General features: G+C 38.7%; 1 protein-coding gene across 2 annotated transcripts; it reads left to right on the top strand.

Annotated features, from left to right (window-relative positions):
• The first annotated feature begins 6,232 nt into the window (after window positions 1–6,232).
• On the top strand, window positions 6,233–19,425 carry LOC309389547 (ER degradation-enhancing alpha-mannosidase-like protein 2). Of its 2 annotated transcripts, none has more exons than XM_081948063.1 (11): window positions 6,233–6,435; window positions 8,933–9,043; window positions 12,289–12,328; window positions 12,632–12,737; window positions 13,362–13,487; window positions 14,284–14,495; window positions 14,725–14,866; window positions 15,535–15,659; window positions 16,070–16,214; window positions 18,042–18,163; window positions 18,873–19,425. In XM_081948063.1, exons 1-11 carry the CDS (start codon window positions 6,329–6,331, stop codon window positions 19,368–19,370), a joined length of 1,734 nt encoding a protein of 577 aa, XP_081804189.1. In that variant the 5' UTR covers window positions 6,233–6,328; the 3' UTR covers window positions 19,371–19,425. The 2 variants fall into 2 exon arrangements, with proteins under 2 accessions (XP_081804189.1, XP_081804190.1); XM_081948064.1 differs by lacking the exon at window positions 6,233–6,435 and adding an exon at window positions 6,508–6,650.
• Window positions 19,426–22,393: the final 2,968 nt, after the last annotated feature.

Here is a 22,393-nt window from a genome sequence, read left to right as displayed (position 1 = left end):
CAACTCTGGGAGGTGGTGCTTATCTCCATTTCAAAGCCAAAGAGGCAGCGCTGTCTGAAGATGTCTCCATAGTCATGTGGCCGGCATGACTAAATGCCAAAGGCATACGGAACGCTGTTACCTTCCCACCAAAGGTGGTCCCTATTTTTCTACTTGCATTTTTACATGCTTTCGGTCTGCTAGGTTTCTAGAAGCTGGAGAAGTAACGGGAGCTCACTCTGTTACACGGCGCAAGGGATTCGAACCGCCAAACTGCCGACCTTTCTGATCCACAAGCTCAGTGTCTTAGCCACCGTGTCCATGACATTAACCCTTCCTTAAAGTGAACAAAAGTAGTACTTTACGTCTGCTACACCACGAGGTCCAGAAACGTTGACTGCAGGAGCCAGTTATATGTCATATATTCTAGCTCTGGATATATCCACAATAGCCCCATATTAGTCTTAATGATCCCAAAACCATTTCTTCATATTACAGGTAGTCCTCAACTTACAATGGTCATTTAGTGACCATTCCAAGTTACAGCAATGAAAAGAGTGACTTATGACCATTTTTCACACTTACGATCTTTGTAGCAGCCCCACAATCATGTGATCAAAATTCAGATGCTTGGCAATTGGTTCAATTCTTATAACTGTTCCTGTGCCACAAGGTCATGCAATTTATTACCTTTTGCAACCTTTTGACAAGCAAAATAAATGGGGAATACAGATTCACTTAACAACCAGGTTACTAAATTATCAACTGCGGTGGTTCATTTAACAACTGTGGCAAGAAAGGGCATAACAAATGTCTCACTTAACAGCAGAAATTTTAGGCTCAATTGTGGGCCAAAGTCGAGGACTACCTGTATAACAACACATTGTGGTTTTTGCAGAAGCTCAGAACATTTTTTTAACAACAGTGGCCTGAAGTTAAAATAGTCCATACATTACATTAAGCTATACTGACTGGGTTCATGTATCTTGTTAAGCTAAATAAACAAATGTATCATGGCTTAGTTTTGGCCTTAAATCAGGCCATTTAAATAAGCAGGGCTACCCCATACAATACCATATCTACTTCACATTTTTCCCATACTGATCAAGAATTTCTATGCATTAAAATTGCCCGTAATCTTTCTTGCGGCTAGTATTAGAAGTCTGGAAAATATTGAAAAACATATTTTGCTCTGAAGATATTTGGTCCTTCCATTTTGTTTTCCAGTCACATATTTTGTGTTTCAAAAATACTTAAGTCAACTTTTAAAATTCAATAACTGACTGATAAAGAAATTACTGTTCCGGTGTATAGCAAATGATAATGGTCTAGAACACTGTTAAATTTAAGTCCTGAAAATGAACTTTAATAAAATGTGCTTCAATAATGGACAGTGACAGCTTTTAGAGAAATCAGCTTCAATTCTTTGATTCTCCCAGGAATGCAGTGAGATATACTCAAGCAGCCTTGAGCCACAGAATAAGCAAGCAGACAGCTTTATGATAAATGGTCCTAGAAACCTAAATTACAACTGCACCAAATGAACAATATGTCCAAATTATTTTGGTGGCTTTTTGTTGTTGTTGTAAAGACAGCTGGCAGGAATGATGTGTTGCTATTTTTCTCTATAAAGCGACAGTGACACCTAGTGGGCATAGCACCCCAAAGAAGGAATTAGATTTTAGCTTCAAGGTTGCTGCAGGCGAAATGTCTCTCACCTAAACAACAGAATGGATACATCAAAGAACAATAAAATATCATGAGGTTTCCTCTAAGAAATAGAACAGCAGGATTAAATCCATATATGAAGAGTAATGGTAATACTAAAGAGTCAACAGAAAGCAAAGGTCGATCCCTCCCTTCCTTATTCAATTCAAATTCTCCTGGAGCTAGAAAAATGCTATTATTACTATTATCATTTAAATTATGAGCATCATAAATTCACACAATGTTTTAAATGGTGGGCAACCTATTGCCCATAGACTAAAGTCCGTGCTGCCTTTGGTACAATGCTCAATTTAAGCATCAACTAAATAAACCAGAGTTTAGACCTCACAAAATTTGGCTTTTATAATGTTATGTGGGTTTTTTTATATGTACTGTAATCTATGACAGAGATTATAATCTGTTAAAAGAAACCAAGGCAGTCAAATGTTAAATAAGTAATCAGTAAATACATTACTTTGAAAATAATTTGTATCTTTCACTTTAAATGCCTTGCTATTAAATAATGAAAAAATGTTTTCAATTTTTTGTGGCCATCCAAGGCCCTGTTTTGATAAACACCTTAGTCCATCGTTTTTTTCAGACTTGGGGACTTTAAAATATGTGAACTTCAACTTCAAGAATGCTGGATGGAGAATGATCAAGGGAGGCCAACTAGAGTGACTGTCTCTAACCACTTTTGTCTCCATCTGCCAAGACCCCAGCAGATTATTCATCAAGAATTGTGGCCCTCAAAACTAAAACAAAAAGAGTAGTAGTTATTATTTATTACAGATACTACCCCAGCCTACAAGACTCTGGGCAGATGACAGTATTCTACAAAGGAATGTAAAAAGCAATTAAAAATTTGTCAAGGGGTGACCCAAACAAAAACAACCATACCAATTAAAAACAATAAAGGACCCAGTTCCAATAATAATAATAATAATAATAATAATAATAATAATAATAATAATAATAATAATAATAATAATAATAATAATAAAATTTATTTGTTAGCCGCACCCTCTCCCGAAGGACTCGGGGCGGCGTACAATAAAAAACATATAAAATACAAATATGGACAATACATACACAAAATAGACATATACATGGAGGAGGTAGACAGATGGATGGAAACAATTAAAATCACAGTTTAAAATCCCCTAAATAAAATCACAAAATTAAAAAACCCGTCAGGAGCGATATCATCAAACTATGGTTGAGCCAGGCCAGCTACTTGGAATAGGTGGGTCTTGAGCTTTACACGGAAGGCGCGGAGGTCAGAGGTAATCCTAATATCCGGGGGCAGGTCATTCCACAGGGCTGGGCCCGCCACAGAGAAGGCTCTGCTCCTAGGCGCCGCCCCCCGGCACTGTCTGGTGGACGGCACCTGGAGAAGTCCCTCTCTGTGTGAGCGAATTGGTCGCAGGGATGTATGGGGCAGAATACGATCCCGCAGGTATCTAGGTCCTGAGCCATGGAGCGCTTTAAAGATCGTTATCAAGACCTGGAAACGCAGAAGACTCCAGCCCCACAATAGACTCCTTAGGCCAGGGGTGTCCAAACTTGGGAACTTTAAGACTTGTGGACTTCAACTCCCAGAATTCCCCAGCCAGCCAGCTGGGGAATTCTGGGAGTTGAAGTCCACAAGTCTTAAAGTTCCCAAGTTTGGACACCACTGCCTTAGGCACACTAAGCCCAGGCCCGGGGAACAGAGCCTTCTGGAACTCCAGAGAGTGAGTACCGTACATATCTCTGGGAGGGTGCTGTTCCATTTTCTATCCCCCTGCTTACTCCATTTGTGCCCTCTTGAGAAGCCCCCTCCCCCTACAATTCAGGAAAAGAGGCCGCTTCTCTGCAGTCAATTTATTTCCTTGTTTGCACCTGATCTCAATCTTATTAAAAGGGATGGGGGGAGACATCCATGTTGACCAACTCTTTCCAGTGTAAAAATGCATCTTGTACATTTTGAATAGCCTTACAATAAATTGCAGCAATTGAATAACCGTGAAAATTATCAAAGACTCTGGCTTGGTGGACAGTAGATGTTTCCCATGAAGTGCTAGCTGTATGCTAGGAACATTTTACCCAGTTTTAGAGCTCTTTCCTATGCAGCCTGCAAAGGAATTGGTGTTTGTTTAATTTGTCTAAACCAGTGTTTTTCAAATTTGGCACCTTTAAGACGTGTGGATTTTTGGCTGATGAATTCTGGGAGTTGATATCTTTAAGTTGATGATACAACAAATTTTGAACAATTAGTAATTTCATCACCGTTTGTGGTGCTTCCTTGTGGTCAGTATGGAACAGAATGCAAGCTAAATCCCCCTGCTATAGGAAAGTGGTTTGAGGAAAACAATGGAAATATAGAAAATAATAAGAAACAGTCAACTGGTGTAGTAAAAAATTATTGATGTCAGCTTTTCATCCTACTGAAAATGATACTAGGAAGAGCAAAAAGAGGCAAACAAACAGACAGTGCAATTACTTTAAACTTATTTCTTAGAATTCATAGTAAATATAATTTGGATTCAGTTTCATAGACTACAAATAAGATGGAAAATGTCACATGGTCATAAAAACACCCATGATTTTTGGTAGAGGTAGGGATAAATATATTAATACAAGGTCTACGCCTTTGAGATGACTTTTGAAATGGACTTGTCAAGGGCCATGGATAATGGAAGTTGTAATTAAACAATATCTGGATTGCCAGGGCTTTGCAATCCTAAATATTCATCACTTTTTCTATGTCTTGGTACCTTTGATATAAGAAAAGAGACACCTGTGACATCACCAGCAGTTGCATGCACATAAATCCCACAAAGAAAAATAAGGACAATATACTTTACACTTCATATACTCAATTGTTTAAAATATGGAATGCAGCCCACAGCCAAATCTGAAACAGTATTGTTAAAAGCACCAATCATTTATCCAGAGTGTGTGTGTGTATACGTACGTAGATAGATAGATAGATAGATAGATAGATAGATAGATAGATAGATAGATAGATAGATAGATAGATAGATAGATTTTTTTTGTAGCTTTTCATGGGTGTAGGTATGCTGGTCTTGTTGTATTCGGGTCTTTTCCCGTGTAAGATTGAAATTGTCTTGGCAACGTTTCAGCGAGGTCTCACTCGCCATCCACCAACCTAAGGCAAATGCAACACAAATGTAACAAGGCAACATAAAAAATGGCTTTCTGCCTGGATGGCTCCTAGGATGGAGAAAAGACAGAAAAGGGAAGCAGTATGCTCCCTCCCATATTTGGGCATACCAGGGGTTGTGACATAATACATATCTATTTCCCTGGCTTAGTTAATAAAGGAGGAAAGTCTGTGGCTTAGTAGCTAATACAACTGCCTAATAATAATAATAATAATAATAATAAGTTTGAATTTATTAGCCGCTCCCTTTCCAAGTAGGACTCGGGGCGGCGTACAATGGGGCATGTAAAACACAGAAAATATATAAAACACATAGGCGTACATACAGAACATACATACAGATACACAAACTCGGACTCGGAGGAGGTAATAATAAGTTACACAGCCCAGGTTCAATTCCCAGTAAGGGTATGGCTAGCTGATGAGAGCTAAATATCTTGAAATAGATCTATACTAGTCTCCCTTTATTTATTTATCAGCATAAATGCAACATGTGTGTGTGTTGGTCTTGTTGTATTCGGGTCTTTTCCCGTGTAAGATTGAGACTGTCTTGGCAACGTCTCAGCGAGGTCCCACTTGCCATCTTCAGACTGGGTTTTGGGCTTAAAATGTGATGGGAGCTCCGATATATTGTGTCACAACCTCTGGTATGCCCAAATATTTATCAGCACAAATGCAACGTGTGTATGTGTGTGTGTGTGTTTTACTTATCAGCACAAATGCAACACACACACACACACACACACATATACACACACACATACACACACATATATAACTTTCTCAAACTTGATATATCCCAGATGATGAATAGATCCAGTACATCTAAAGAGCAGGAGTTGTAAAAACTGAAGTACAGTTGTGATCTGTAGCTTATCAGCAGATATAAACTCAAATCACGGTAGCATTTCAGATTCATTATCATCCCAGGATTGAAATTCAACTAATAAAATCAAGGTTTCCTTGCTTATCTACTGACCCTCAACTGATTATGGTGATGCTTGTGATCTTTAGTAAGCAAAACTTTTAATAGTCAAAATGCAGTTCTTCATACCTGGCATGCAATACACACACAGTTATCTGCTGCAGTAAAACATGACATTATTTTTAAGCAACCGATTTTTTTCTGATTCAGACACTGATAACATCTAGCACTGATGATGTTGCCTAGTTTAAATAACGAAACGTCTTCAAGGAAACCAGCAAGCTCAGAGAGCACCAAAGACCCCTTGAAACTAAGCAGCTGGAGCACAAGCTCCTCTCGCGCAGCCGCATTGCCAGAGTAACAGAGCAACCAATCCTTTCATCGTACGTCGTCACTAACGCCAGCGCTGACTACGCCAATGCTCCTGATTGGAGCGCACTGGGGGTTTGGCCAAGGACGGAGGCGGAACCCGGAAGTGAGTGCGCGGTCCCTCTCTAGATGGCTGCCGAGCGGTGCATTGGGAAGCCCCGGTAGCGAACGCTTCGTAGATGCTGCGCTCACTCCACTCGCTGGGCTGGTTCTTGTTGTGGGTGCTGCACTCGCCTGGGCAACCCTCCCTTGCCGCCGGGAAAGAGGTCGACGTCAACTACTACAGGTGAGCCGGACGGGGGTCCTGGGTTCAAGAGCTCTGCTTCCCCATCCGTCTCGGAGAAGGCGCAGCGGGCCTCCCTGAGTTACCCTTTCGGCTTTAAGGCAGGCGGGATTTGACCTCTAAAGCTCCTTGGCGCCTCTGTTGAAGGGCAAAGATGGACCTGCAGAACTTTCACGTGTGCAAATTCCCCGGCTGTTTCTCTGAAGTTGCAAAGAAAGGTGTGTGAGCGCCCTTACAGAGGGAATGAAATCAATATTGCAAAGAGGGGAGCGGGCCGTTGATTAATTCTGATAGAAAGGTGACGACGCAAAAGCCTTTTTTTAAAAAACTGGGGAAAAGCTCTTTTCAGAGAGTCAACCAGGTGGAGAGGACCAGAAAAAAAAATCCCAGGAGGCTTACAAGTGTAAATGAAAGCAAGCCTGTCATACTGCTGCAATTCAGTGAAAACCTTTTTTTTTTTTGGCCTAAAATCTAATTTTGTCTTCTGAAACTTTAATGTCTAGAATACATTGTCTTCTGGCAGGATACTGACGGAGACTTTAAGGTTTACAAATTTAAAATCCAAGTAAAAATTAAGAAAGGAAGAAAAAAAAAGAGGAGAAAAGATATAATACAGGTAGTCCTCGGCTTACAACAGTTCATTTGGTGACCATTCAAAGTTACAAGGACCCTGAAAAAAGTGACTTATGACCGTTTTTTCACACATGTCCATTGCAATATCCCCATGGTCGTGATCAAAATTCAGACGCTTGGCAACTGGTTCGTGTTTATGACAGTTGCAGTATCCTGGGGTCATGTGATCACCTTTTGCGACCTTCTGACAAGCAAAGTCAATGAGGAATCCAGATTCACTTCATTAACTTACCAAATGCAATGATTCACTTAACAACCGTGGCAAGAAAAGTTGTAAAATGGGGTAAAACTCACTCAACAAATATTCACTTAGCAACATTTTGGGCTCAATTTTGGTTGTAACTCGAGGACTACCTGTAATGCTAAGATTCTATTCTATCATAAAGTGTTTTCCTATCTGATGGGCAAAGCTTATTTTTCCTTGCTGGTTAAAAGCATGTTTTGCTTTAAAATGGGCAAGGAAATTACCCCACCAACATGAGTAATTCATAACAGGATTACTAGAGAGGAACTTCAAAAATTCATACAACTAACATATGGCAACAAAGAGATAACAGTAACTTTTGCTTCCATCCAGCAGACCATATCTGATATTTCATGATACAGGAAGACCAGATCTCTGTGATGAGGGAATCTTAACTGTGGGACTCAGTCCCAAGAGAAGCGTAGCTATTCCCCTTGTGGAATTTTAAATGACAAAAACATGTTTGTTCATGCAGGCCTTTGAGATATAATTTGCCACAGTATTTTTTTTTCCTGTTTAAAAATGTCCTTAGTATTTTTTCCAATTTAGTGATTTGATATTGAAATTATGTTATTAAGTTAAATGTTTCCTTTAATAAAATTGGTATTGGGGGGAGAAAAACTGGTATATAAAGTAATTATGTTTACTATGTAAACCTATATAACTATCCCATCTACCAATAGGCAGCAATATAAATTCAATAAATAAATAAATTAGGAACTCTTATAATATTAAGCTACTGTTTAGTTCAATGACAAATGCATTCCTTTTTGTTACCCCTATAATCCCAGCTTTTTCTACTGAACCAGAGTTGTTTTTGGTTAGGAAATAGATGTTGGTAACTTGCTTGATTTCTGGCTCATGAATGGAGTTAAGTTATTTTCATTTTTGCTATGAATGGAGTTGCCACATCCAAGTGACAACTGTTTTACATCTTGCAGCAAACACTATTTTAAGAGTTGAATTCATTCTAGGAGAAGCTTAATAGGGGGTACTTACTACATCAATGTTGTTTTATATCAAATAATTCCTACTGAGTCTCTGTTATAATTTGTTGAATAAACAATTAAGGTGCATTAAATGTAACAATGCTAAAAAGTTAATGAAATTGTGAATTTAAAAGACATGTCATATAGCAGAAATAATTCATCCTGTCCAATCCCTTGTATACATTCCAATACATGTATCAATTTGCATGGTGATTGTATTTTTATTGTAATATATCAAATGAAGGGATAACTTGCATAAATCTATAAAGAAGGCTTGTAACTCATCTTTAGGTGTCTTTCTCTTCCACTTTGAGTAGCTATCCTCTCAACAACCTCATTTGTGTGTCAATTGTGTCTGAATCTCTGATTTAAATGTAGTCCTGAAAAATACTTCATTACCCTTAGTTTTGTGATATGACATGAGATGATGAGGAATAGCAATGTTTGAAACACTGTTCACTACATACAATATTTATGTTATGCATTTAAGGTGGTAGACTTTTATATTTGAATTGGTCTTTAAGTATGAAGTCCTTAGAAACACTGAAAGTATGCTAGCATTTTGAGGGAAAACAATGTTTCATATTAGTCATGTTCAGTAAAGTTACAATTATATCTTTCTTTTCTTCCTTAGAGACCGAGTCAAGTCTATGTTTTATCATGCTTATGATAACTATCTGGTAAATGCCTTTCCCTACGATGAGCTGCGTCCTTTGACATGTGATGGGCAAGACACTTGGGGAAGGTACTGGGAAATCAATATCATTGATCACTTATGAAATTTTGAAGTAGCAGCTTGCTACAGAACATCTCAACTTACTAAGACAGGGGTCCATAATTTTGTCAAGCCAAAAGGCATATTTACTTTTAAATTGCATGCATGTTAAATTAAGTAATCTCATTGGTCTGTCTAATCATTTTCCTTTGTGGGGGCCATAGGTGGTTCTCAGGCTATATTCCTATACAAAAGAAATTGGAGCTTGTGGCAGAGAAAACAACATATTCACATCTTCTCAGAGAAAATTGACTAACCTGTCTCAATCTGGACACATTTATAGATTTCAGTTCCAAAGGTTTTTAGCAACAACTATGTTGCCTGCAGAATCCTGAAAGTCAAAGTTCCCACACTTAGAAAACATCTAGGTTAGGGGAAGCTGATATTTAGCCACAAACTGCCTAGAACTGCAATGAAAACAAGACAACATCTCATTAATAGTAGTTGTATAGCTTCAGCTATGAAAAGCTACTCCTGTGGAATGGATTAGAAACACCCAGGTTTTAAATCCACCCTCACGCATGGAAGCTTACTATTTGACCTTGCCATTCACTCTCTCAGGCTAACCTCCCTCACAGGATATTTGGGGGAAAATTGGAGACGCTATTACATATGCCCTTTCTATAGGATTATACAGGGTTCTGAAAGAAAGATGGGTATATAAATCCAATGAAGCAGAAGCAGCCTGGGTGGCTGAGATAATCTGTGAATATGACACAGAACAACATTCATTATGTAAAGGCCTTTTAATCCTGTCATGGACACCTAAGTGTCCAAGCCAGTTATTCCAGTTTTATGTGCAGTGAATCTATAGTATTTGTTTATAATATGAGTCCACCTGTATTAACAACAACTTCAAGTATGTACTTTGATACATGAACGTTATTTGTAAAAATATACTTGTATTGTGATGTAATCTCAGAGAAATGGCTCTATGATTTCTTATTTGGAAAGTTTTTTTTTGAAAAAAAAAGTTTTATTGGTTTTTTTAAAACATTTATAGGGAAAAGGGTAAATGGAATGGTTACAGATTTTGGCAGTAGCAAGTGTGACAGAGGCCCCCTCCCTCCAATCTCATAGGTTACATCCATATATCAAGCATTAATCCATAGTCATAAAAGATCAGCATATTAATTCTAGAAAAAAAAATTTTTTCAGTCAGCTTATATTGTTATAATATATAATCTAGATATAATTTCATTATTACTTTCGGTTTGTTTATAACATTGTGGCTTTCTTATTCATTTTTGTGATCTGAGCTTTCTTGGTATTGCCCCTTCTCCCCCTGCTGGCAGAGCTCCGGCCCCTCCCGTGTCCTGTGTGACCATTGTGGTATCTTCTGTTTTTTCTAGGTTCGCTTTGTTTTTTTCCATAAAGGCCTGTGCCTCTATGGGTGTGTTAATTCTAATTCTTTTCTCCTCCCAGAATATCAGCATACCTTCAGGCATCAACCATCTAAACCACACCCCCTTCTGGTATAATTTATTCGCCAATTGCGAATAATTTTTCCTTTTCTCCCTAATTTTTTTGGGAATCTGTTTTAGAATGGTTATCTCCCTATCATGGTATGTGAGTGTTTGCCCCCTTTGCACACCCAGAATTTCATCTCTTGTGCTTTTCCTAAGGAATCTAATATGAACCTCCCTGGGCACATTGTGTGTTCTGGCATATACTGAGTTCACTCTATAAGCCAGATCTATCTCCCATTCCATCTGTTGTTTATCTTTGTGTATGTATTCAGCTAAAATATTGGTCATTATGTCCCTTATATTTTCCCCATCTGTTTCTATTACATTTTGGAATCTAAGATAGAAGGACATTCTCTCAAAATCTGTTTTCATTTGTTGGGTATCAAGTTCTTTGTTTCCCCTCTGCAAGGCCTCAACCCCCCCTCTCGCCTCCGCCACCCCACCCTCCACAACGTCCAGTCTCTGTGAGTTCTTATAGATTTGCACTTGATTTTCTTTGATTTCATCTTTCATTTCCCTTAGCTGTTTCTTAATTTCCTCTTGGCCCTGTAAAATTTGTTGGAGCATTTGTTGAAAGTCTATCTCTGTAGTCTTGGGTTGCATCAATTCTGTTATCTTTGACTGTGTGGCTGGGCTAGATGTTGCAGATGTTGGAGCAGAAGTAGCAAAACCAGGTTTTCCAGGAGGTGGTCTTTTTGGAGACATGGTTTGGAAAGCAAAGGAATCAATCACTGTAGAGACTGGGCAGCTGGAGAAGAAGAGCAGGCAGACGAGTCCAGGAGACAGAGAATCCAGACAGATGGGAATTTCTTTAGTAACTCTAGCAATAGGTGAAAGTTTTTTTTCTCCAAAGGGTTCAAGGAATCACAATCCACAAGAGATTCCTCTGGGTGGCTCGGAGACAAAGACCGGAAGCCTGAATTTTGAAGGTGGAGTCAAATTTCACAGTTCACAAAGACAACGGAAGTGTGCCATCTTGCCCTGCCAGTTTTGGGCTCAGAGGCATAGCAAACTTTTAAAAGTTCAGAAAATTCTCAGTTCACCCATAAGTTCTGGATCTAAGTCCAAGGAAAGTCACTTTTATAGGGGTGAGGCATCATTAGTTGGCTCTCCCCCTCCCTCCTTCCCCTGGGGGCGAGAGCAAAATCTTTTCAAGCCGCTTGTCCAAGGGGGGGGGGAAATCCCCCTCCCTCTAGCCGCACCTCCAGCAAAAGTCCGAAAGAAACTTTGTTTAAAAAAAGGCTGAAAAGTCCATTAATTCAAAAGAGAGGGAATGGAGAAGGGAAGCCTCTCACCACACCGCCGCTGCTTCATTCAGAAGTGTATTCTCCGATCGGCATGGGGCGAGACGCGCGCACACGGGCGCCCTCCGATACTGCTCCCCGGTGCCTAGAACGAAGCGGAGAAGCCCCCGCCAGCCGCTGCCGACGCCAGGACCCTCCGCAAGCCGTTCCCTCGGCAGGACGCCTCTCCGGGGCGTCCTGTGCCCCCCCAGAAGCGGGGGAAGCCCACCGGGAGAGCGGGAGCAGGCAAAGGCTTGCCTGTCGCCGTAGCCGCCAGAACCGGAAGTCTCTTCTTATTTGGAAAGTTGAGCATATCAAAACGGTTTAAAATTTATTAATGCAACAACGTGGATTTTTTTCTGACATAGTTAAGATTAAAATGTGTGTGTAACATGTTACTTGGTTGACATGTCCCCTTCCCTCATACCATTGTTTTTTTTCCCCCTCATGGTTTCTTTTTCAGTTTTTCTCTCACATTGATTGATGCCCTGGATACACTGCTAGTAAGTATTGATAATAACTTCATTTTTCATTCATTCATTTTCTACACATATCCTTGGGTAGATAGCAAAGAACAGCTTTTGTTCTCCATGCTTGTTGTTTCTGTTTCTCCATTTGGGAGATTAAGAATGATGCATTTTCCATACATCTTGATGGTTTGTGTCTTGAAAGCATGAAAGAGTTAGATGTCACATTCAATCCCTGAGTATGAAAATGTGGATTATGGCTGTGCGTGTTTGTATCTTGTAATGTTTTCTTCTCATCCTTTAATAAGATTTATGTCTTACAAATCTTTTTTTTTCCAGATTTTGGGGAATGTCTCTGAATTCCAGAGAGTTGTTGGTGTGTTGCAGGAGGGCATAAATTTTGATATTGATGTAAATGCTTCGGTCTTTGAAACCAATATCAGAGGTGAGTTGGCAAAGAATCTTGCAAAATAATATGGATTATCTCTGATTTGCAATATAGATTCTAAAAGAAGATTCTAAAACTTCCCTAACTAACAAGAGCACAGTTTCATTGCCTACCATAAACATCCAGCAGCCTTCTCAAACTTGGTGGCTATCAGATATTTTAGATTCAATTTCCATAATCGTTAGCCAGCACAGCTATTGATTATGGGAGTAAAATTCCAGCACATATGGAAGATACCAAATTAGGGAAGGGGGCTTGATAGAAATGTTATAAAGTAGTAAATTGCTTTTAACTTTGTCTGATTTTTCAAAATGCTTGTTCTTCATTTATGGCTTTTGAATAAACATAATGAAATCTCAATTTTTTTCATTAAAAAAAATCCTCTGCAGTGATCAAATGAAAAATTGTTGCTGAGTTAAAAGTTATAGCATCACCTCAGAGAAGTAGAATTGAATGCCTTGCTCTTCTATCTTTATTGAAAAGCAAGGGACATTTGCAGGCCTCACTATTTCTTTGGTTCATTCGAATATGCCCTGACAAAACTAAAGGGCAGCTGTATGTATATCCTTTGTCCTTGGCACAATCCACTGCTTGTAAATAACCTTGATCTGTATTTTGCAGTGGTTGGTGGTCTCTTATCTGCTCATTTGCTGTCAAAGAAGGCAGGTGTTAAAGTAGAAGCAGGATGGCCGTGCTCTGGCCCCCTCTTAAGGATGGCAGAGGATGCTGCTCGAAAACTTTTGCCAGGTGAGCATTCTTGCTGAAGCTTATCGTTTCTTGTGCCCCCTATTATGTGCGGGGGGGGGGGGGGCATAGTAGGCTACATGCATAGAATATAGAGTTGTAAGTAACATACCAGAAACTCCTAAAGCTTCCCAGTGGTTCACTGTGTCAGGGGAAAAATTTCACCCTGAACTAGTGAGGCTTAGACCGCGGCTTTTCCAAACAGGCATATCTTCTATAAGCGAAAAATAAAATAAAATCCCGGAAACATATTCTAATTAAAAACAAGCTTTAATACAAAAATAATAAAATAAGAAAATAAAACAAATCTATCTAATTGTTACATTTTGGCAAAAGCAGTTTCCTGGCAGATGGACAAAGATCAAAAAGGGAAGAAGTCTCTGGAATGTGTGATGTATATAAACATGTTAAGCATGTGCAATAAATCATTGTCAGATAAGGCTTATGACCTGCGCAGTAACTCTTTCAGTAACTATTCAGTTCAGTTCGACTAGCAAACATTTAACGCAGTGACACACACTGGATGCCAAATGGAAAGAGATGGCCATCTCATTATTTGAAAATCAAGAATTGTGGCCCTCAATATACTGGAAAAAGTTACTAAAAGTTGGCACGTCTGTGAAAACATAGAGTGCATATTGCCTTGATTAATAGCAGCCTGTATATTTTGGGCCAATGTGTTGGCTTTATAAAACATACCATGGTGCATTTAATTATGTCATAGGGTAGAAAGTTGGTCTTGATAATACCTTTTCAAGCCCTGTAAATATTTAATAATATTCAAAACTTTGTTTTGAAGCCTTTCAGACTCCAACTGGAATGCCATATGGAACAGTGAATTTACTACATGGAGTAAATCCAGGAGAGACACCAGTTACTTGTACTGCTGGGATTGGTACATTTATAGTGGAATTTGCTACCTTAAGTTATCTTACAGGGGACACAGTATTTGAAGAAGTTGCCAGAAGGGCTCTTAAAACCCTCTGGAAAAATCGTTCTGATATTGGCTTGGTGAGTATCCCAAACTGAAGATTCTAAACCAAGATTTAATTCTTAAGAATTACAATGGCGCAATGAAAATGCTGTTTAAAGGGCTACAAGTGAATTATTTGTATTGCATATTAGATACTATTTTTTAAGCTTCCATTGATTAGCAAAATACAACTTTTGCTGAATGGAAAGGAAATGCAAGACCATGTTAATCTTACCCAAACCTTTAATAACTGAGTTTTTCCTTCAGGTAGGTAATCACATTGATGTTATTACTGCCAAATGGGTAGCCCAAGATGCTGGGATTGGAGCAGGAGTAGATTCCTACTTTGAATACCTTGTTAAAGGGGCCATTCTGCTGCAGGATGAGGAGCTGATGTCCATGTTTCTAGGTGAGTTCCTATGGTTATGCAATGTGTACTTCAAGTTATTTTTAGTGCAATATACTTAGTATGGAATAAGAAACCAAAGACAAAAATTCTAGGAAAAGAATACCTCCTTTATATGTTTCTCATTATTCCTTACCCAGTCATTATGTCTTCTCCTTCAGTCACTCAAAATCAGATGGCATTTTCTTCTTCTCCTATCTTCAATTATTGGCCATCTAAGCCTTTTAAATATTCAGTGTTTACATTGTGCCTTAGCCTCTTGCAAGATACCTTCGCTAAGATTTATGTACATAAACCTCAGTGAGATAAATAATTACATTCACTATGTAACTGTACTTAACCCAATCTTGCTTACATATATCAGCTTTAAAGATAGTTTATGTTTTGTCCTCTCCTTCCTGGAATAGCATCTGTCCTGAAAATGTCTGGTTAGTGAGCAGATTTTATACTAATTTTGGACCCTCTTTATGCTACTGTTCTTTTGTTTAAGCATAAGAGGAAGATTGCACATCAAATATTTAATGTAGATTCCATTTTATCATAAGATACATTGAAAAGATGTATAATAAAATATTTATTTATTAAATGTTCCTAGAAATTCAAATAGAAATTAGAAACTTAATTTCTTACTCAATACTTGTCATTGGTTTTTACCTTTCCTTTCACTCTAGATTATAATAAAGCTATAAAAAACTACACAAAATTTGATGATTGGTATCTGTGGGTCCAAATGTATAAAGGAACTGTCTCGATGCCAGTTTTTCAATCTTTGGAGGCTTTCTGGCCTGGCTTACAGGTAACAATTGCTCTAAACTTCATTAGCATAGCTAAAATATATATGTATAATTTTTATTAGAGTAAGTGTCTAATGCTGTAGATTGTGTTCTAAATATAAGTTGAGTAATCTCATTTTAAGAATAAATACTAAGTATAATTTTAATTTTACAATTATAATGCAGATGTCTGTTGTCTTTCTACCAAAGTGTGCCCTGCTTTTCTCATGAAGAATCCAGTGGAAGTATTGTTGGATAGAAGTAAATTATTTTTAAAAAGCTGTTAAACCCAAATGTCTAAGTATGTCTTTCGACAGTTTTTAAAAATCATAACTTGCTTTCCAATGCCATCATTCATCATCTAAGGAGATCGTAATGTGTAGCTTTATTTGCTAAAGGAAAAAATACATATTACATAATTGTTTTTTTCCAGAGCCTTATTGGAGACATAGATAGTGCAATGCGAACATTTCTCAATTATTACACTGTTTGGAAGCAGTTTGGTGGGCTGCCTGAGTTCTACAATATCCCTCAGGGCTACACAGTGGAAAAGCGTGAGGGATACCCCCTTCGACCTGGTAAATATGAACATATTAGAAATATATTCTCTTACAGTAAAAAGACAAGTCTTCCTCAAAACAGCCTCAACTTCTTGCTGACAATGTGGACATTTTTGGCAGCAATGTGGAAATCCTTTGTTACTACCTTCTTCCAGAATGTTTATTTTATTTTATCAATCTAGTCAATAGCTCTGGAATTCCTGGGGAAATCCCCATAGAGTATTAACCTGATTTGGCTTAGCCCATAGTATTGATGCTATACTTTGCTTTTAAGTGGCCCAAAGAATTTTTCTATCAAAGAAAAGGAAGAGAGCAGGAGAGGAGAAGCGAGGAAAGGAGAAGGAAGGAGAGAAGGGCTAGAAAGAGAAGGAGAGAGGGGAGGAAGAGGAAGAGAGGAGTAGGAGAGAGGCAAGGGAAGAATGAAAGAGAGAGGAGGAAGGAAGGAAGTAGAGAAGAGAGAGAGGGTGAAAAGAAAAAAAATAGGGTGGTGATAATACAAAATAGATGTATGGGATGGTAAGCAAAGCAACTCAAAATGTATATTTTAACCTTTTAGCTGGAAAAACAAATATGTAAAAGTGATAAAGATAAATAAGAACAATAACTATGTGAATGTATATTTGTAACTATATATAAGAGAATAAAAATAAAAAATCTTTTTTTTTAAAAAAAAAAATTTTCCTATCAAATGTATAGAATGCCAAGTGAGCAAAGCCCAAATGGCTCAAACAGATTTATTCTCATCTGGCTCAAGGTAGCTAAACAACAGCTTTTCACTTATACTGAATAACCGGTGAAATGGGCATAAATGAAAATGTGCTCCTTTGTATCAAGCTTTAGCTAGTAAGAAAGCACTATATTGAAGAATTTTGTTTGTTTGTTTGCTTATTTGGATTTATATGCCGCCCTTTTCCAAAAGGACTCAGGGCGGCGTACAACATTAAAAAAACACACATCTCAAAAGTTAAAAAAAAATTAAATACATATCCAAAAAAACAAACCGAATTTAAAGGTCAATACATTTAAAATAAGTTAAAATTAACAGGCCAGGCCGGCTTGCTGGAAAAGCCAACTTTTAGGGCGCGTCAGAAGGACCGGAGGTCGGGGATTATGTGAAGCTCCGGGGGCAGCTCATTCCAGAGGGAATGTGCTCCCACAGAGAAGGCTCTCCCCCTGGGGGTCACCAGCCGACACTGTCTGGCCGACGGCACCCTGAGGAGGCCAACTCTGTGGGATCGTACTGGACGGTGGGAGGCTACTGGTGGCGGTAGGTGGTCTCGCAGGTACCCTGGGCCTAAGCCATGGAGCACTTTAAAGGTCATAATTAATACCTTGAATCGCACCCGGAAAACAACCGGCAACCAGTGCAGGCCGCCTAAAGGGGTGTAACATGGGAGCACTTAGGTACCCCCATGACAACCCACGCGGCCGCATTCTGGACCAGCCGAAGCCTCCGGGTGCTCTTCAATTTTGTGTTGAACTGTGTTTATAAGACTGAGCAATTAGCATTTTGGACATTATATACTGTTGTTATTTAGAGTTTTTTTTTAATCCCGCTTTTACTACTTTACAAGTAACTCAAAGCAGCAAATGTGCATGGTACTGGTCCTCATCCTGTTTTCCCCACAAAAATAATTCTATGAGGTGAGTTGGGCTGAGAAAGACTAACTACCTCAAAGTCGCCATCCAACCAGCTTTCATGCCTCTAAGGCAGTACTAGAACTCACAATCTCCTGGTTTCTAGGCCAGCTCTTTAACCACTATACCAAACTGGCTATCATATTCATTATATTCAGTACATAGTCAGGAAAGTAACTTTCATTTCTTTTGTCTGTGGCTTTGCAGAACTAATAGAGAGTGCAATGTATCTGTATCGAGCTACACAAGATCCAACACTTTTGGAGCTGGGCAGAGATGTGGTGGAGTCAATAGAAAAAATCAGCAAAGTTGAATGTGGCTTTGCAACAGTTAAGTGTTTCTTCCAAACTTTTTTTGTTTGTGGGAATATTGGGGGTACAATACAATACAATAGTAGAGTTGGAAGGGACCTTGGAGGTCTTCTAGTCCAACCCCCTGCCTAGGCAGGAAACCCTATACCGTTTCAGACAGATGGCTATCCAACATCTTCTTAAAGACTTCCAGTGTTGGGGCATTCACAACTTCTGGAGGCAAGCTGTTCCACTGATTAATTGTTCTAACTGTCAGGAAATTTCTCCTCAGTTCTAAGTTGCTTCTCTCCTTGATTAGTTTCCACCCATTGCTTCTTGTTCTACCCTCAGGTGCCTTGGAGAATAGTTTGACTCCCTCTTCTTTGTGGCAACCCCTGAGATATTGGAACACTGCTATCATGTCTCCCCTAGTCCTTCTTTCTCTTAAGATAAACATACCCAGTTCCTGCAACCGTTCTTCATATGTTTTAGTCTCCAGTCCCCTAATCATCTTTGTTGCTGTTGGGTCAGTTTATTCCTTGCAAGTCTTCCTTGTTGCCAGCAAAAGCATCTTCTTGTTTCTTCTATAGTACATAAGCAATTGGAATTCTGATTCTACTGTAGAAATACCAGAATTGTCCCAGAAGTTTGCCATTAATCCAGCTTCAGTCAATTGGTAAGATGTTAGTGCCATATGGCACGTTTTCACATCTCAGCATAACCACTTCTTTGCTTTTATTTTTTTAAGATCAAAGACTTAAGAGATCACAGATTAGATAACCGTATGGAGTCCTTCTTCTTGGCTGAAACAGTGAAATATCTGTATCTACTGTTTGACCGTGACAACTTCATTCATAACAATGGATCATCCTTTGATGTCTTACCAACACCGTATGGAGAATGTATTCTTGATGCTGGGGGATATATTTTCAACACAGAAGCCCATCCTATAGATCCTGCTGCGCTGCACTGTTGCCGGAATCAAAAAGAAGAACAATGGGAGGTTGAAAATTTAATGAGGGAATTCTATTCTTTGAACAAGAGTAAGAAGTTTGCTTTTACAAGGACTTCAGGTAAAATGGGAAAAGGACAAAAAGATTATACTGATACTTCCTCTGAAGATTACGAGAGACAAGGAGGCTCAGGGCAGAAAGAAAAAAGGATGGTCCCATTACTGAGTTGCCCCAGTCAGTCATTCAACTCAAAACTAGCTGTTATGGGACAGGTTTTCTTTGACAATGCATGATTTCTTTGCTGAAATTCAGATGTCTTGAAATCAGTAAACTTGAATTTTATTTGCATTTTGGTCGCAGTTTCTCTGGGAATACACAGCATCATGCCGCATGAATCTGTAGTTTCTCAAAGCAGGATACATTTGGTTGACGTGGATCCACTTTGGAAAGCAAAAGTATTTGAAAATGAAAAATTAGTGACAGTGTTTTCTGATGTTACTAGGCCCTGATTCCTCCTGCATTCCTTGTTTTCCAATATTTTTCAAAACCAAGGGAAATAAAAGGCAAAGATGTCTGGGTGATTGGGAGTACTGCAAGATGTGACATTTATCCTGGGCTACTTCAATAACATTTGAGGAATATGATAGCAAGGATGTTCTTTCAGTGATGCGCAGACAATTATGGATCTGTAGAGATTCTCAGTCGTCCAGGTCATGGTTGTCCCAAAGGTGTTTTTTCAGAAGGCAACTGGACTTTGTTTTTTTTTTTTCTTTTGAAGACATTTCGCTTCTCATCCAAGAAGCTTCTTCAGCTCTGACAGGATAGTGGGGAATGGAAGGATTTATATTCCTTGCAGACAGCTGGTCATTTGCATCCTTTTAGAGCAGTGTTTCTCAACCTTGGCAACTTGAAGATGTCCGGACTTCAACTGGCTGGGGAATTCTGGGAGTTGAAGTCCGGACATCTTCAAGTTGCCAAGGTTGAGAAACACTGTTCTAGACGGTTGTTGAAACACTTGGAAGTTTATCTGTGTCTTCGGGGTCACCTGAGTAGTCGAAATGATTCCTGTGGTCTACACTTTTTTCCTCTGGAAATAGGAATGGATTTCCAGAGGAAAAACTGCAGATTACAGGAACCGGGAGCACTATTCAGGTTTTCTGAGGATACACATAAACCTCCCAAGTGCTTCAATGATCCTCTAAAAGGATGCTGATGACCAGCTGCCTGCAAGGAATATAAATCCTTCCATTCCCCACTATCCTGTCAGAGCTGAAGGAATTTCTTGGATGAGAAGCGAAACGTCTTCAAAAGAAAAAAAACAAAACAAAGTCCAGTGGCCTCCTGAAAAAGCACCTTTGGGTCAGTTATAGATCTAAATTGAACAGAAAGATTTCCTTTGCACAGAATGAACAGATGGCTTCAATGCAGTACAGGTATCCCACTGAAGGAAGGATAAGTAGACAAGCTTCATTAGGTTTTTTTTTTTCCCCTCTGCAAATCACCTCTTAAGCAAACAGGCAGCTGCCAGAGGTGAAAAAATTAAAGAGGCTGCAAGAAATTGCTAGGCTGTTACTTCATGCATATGCAGGAAGATATTTAAAAATCTTTTTTTTTCTTTTTTGCATTTTTACTTTTCTACTACTGACAATTAAAAATTTTAGACACGAGTGTGCTTATTCTGTATGAGGTAACACTGTCTTTTTAAATTCTCACATTTGTTACGTCACAATATTGGTAAGTTATTTTTATATTTTCGGCCAATGTCTCCTGCTTAAATTATAAATGAATGCTGAAAGTGCTACAAACACTGAAATATTCGAAATGTGATGTTTTATATTGGCAGTTCACCTAAGATGGTTTTTCTTTGGGAAAAAAATCATAAGAGCTCCTATGTTATGGGTGTTCTAATTACATAGAATTAACTTGTGTTTTCCTTTTCATTGTACTATTATTTTATATTTATATTAATATAAAGGACCAATTAAGACTAGTATAACTAAGAATCTACCTCTTGAAATTTTTGAACGAATATTTTGGCACAAATTGAGAGATTATCTGTGAGATTTAGGATCTCTTCCTTCATGAAATGCCATTAAAGGACTGTCAACAATGGGCCTCATCCATTTGTATAAATTTTAAGATGATCCCAAACTATGCTCAGTAGGGTTGAAAAGAGTTCCAGATCTGGAAGACAAAACAAGATGTTAAGTGTGCATGAATAAGCACATACTGTCAGTTGTTAAATGCTGTCAGTGAAATGTGCCCTTTCTGAAATCATGTAGTTGCAAAGACTACTGTGTGAGCTCAGGAAAAGATGCAGGTATTCTGACAATTTGCCCATCAAACTAGAAGAAATCTGCAGATACAGAGATGCTAAATTCCATTTTCCAAATTAAATGTTTATATACCATAATTAGTTTCTTAAGCAATGATTTCATTGTTAATTCATTCTTAAGTATAGTAAAACCATTAATATAATCTTGGTGAGTTTAAGAAGTTTATAAGTAATTTACAAGATCATTGAGCAAACAAACTCTAAGACTGGAGCAAAAAAGATGTAAGTGAAATGGGAGGTAGTTCAGAAGTAACTGATTTAAAAGCTGAGGGGGGGGGATATTGGTTTCATTTTGTGTTATATATAAAATGTTGGAGAGTATCCAAGAAAGAGGTTATTATTTCTACACTAAAAGATACCATCAAATGTTTCAGCAAAATTACTGTATGTGATTCATGTTTCTTCTTTAGTACTAGGAGTAACTCTGATTACCGTATTTTTGGAGTATAAGATGCACCTTTTTTCCTCAAAAAAAAGCATCAAATACAGCATTTTTTGCCTCCCGAAACCCCACCTCCTTCACCAAAATGGCTGTGCATACCCTTATGGAGGCTTTTAGAGAGCTCCTGGGGGCTGGGGAGGGCAGAAATGAGCAAAAACCAGGTTGTCCCCCCCCCCAGCCCCCAGTAGGCCTTCATAAGGCTATGCATGCAATTATTTTGACAAAAAAGAGCCCTTTTTTGCGAAAAACGGACCGTTTTTTGCTCGTTTTTGCCTCCCCTTCAGGAGCACTCTACAAGCCCCCACAAGGCTATTCATGCCTTTTAAAACAAAACGGGCTCATTTTTGTGAAAAACGGGCCGTTTTGGGGAGGTTTGCAGAGTGCAAAAACTTTTTTCCCCCTTTTTGGAAAGCTCTTTAACTGATTGGTGAGAATTACATTGATCAAGTGCTGTGCCAGCAGAAACAAAGTCTTAGGTGCTGCAGATTGTCAGCGATGTCCTTCTCCAGCACATGGATAAATACACCTGGAAACATCTA

Source organism: Natrix helvetica (genome assembly GCF_964273705.1).
Source record: "Natrix helvetica genome assembly, chromosome: 3".
NCBI lineage: Eukaryota > Metazoa > Chordata > Lepidosauria > Squamata > Natricidae > Natrix > Natrix helvetica.
Note: the sequence above shows the minus strand (reverse complement) of the source record. Positions and strands in the feature narration are given on the sequence as shown.

What these genes read in the sequence shown, in the direction of transcription:
- LOC309389547 (XM_081948063.1), top strand. Translation starts at nt 6,329, where the DNA reads ATGCTGCGCTCACTCCACTCGCTGGGCTGGTTCTTGTTGTGGGTGCTG. An exon ending in GTCGACGTCAACTACTACAG is followed by an intron (nt 6,436 to 8,932) that starts GTGAGCCGGACG and finishes TTTCTTCCTTAG; the next exon opens with AGACCGAGTCAAGTCTATGT. An exon ending in CTTTCTGGCCTGGCTTACAG is followed by an intron (nt 15,660 to 16,069) that starts GTAACAATTGCT and finishes GTTTTTTTCCAG; the next exon opens with AGCCTTATTGGAGACATAGA.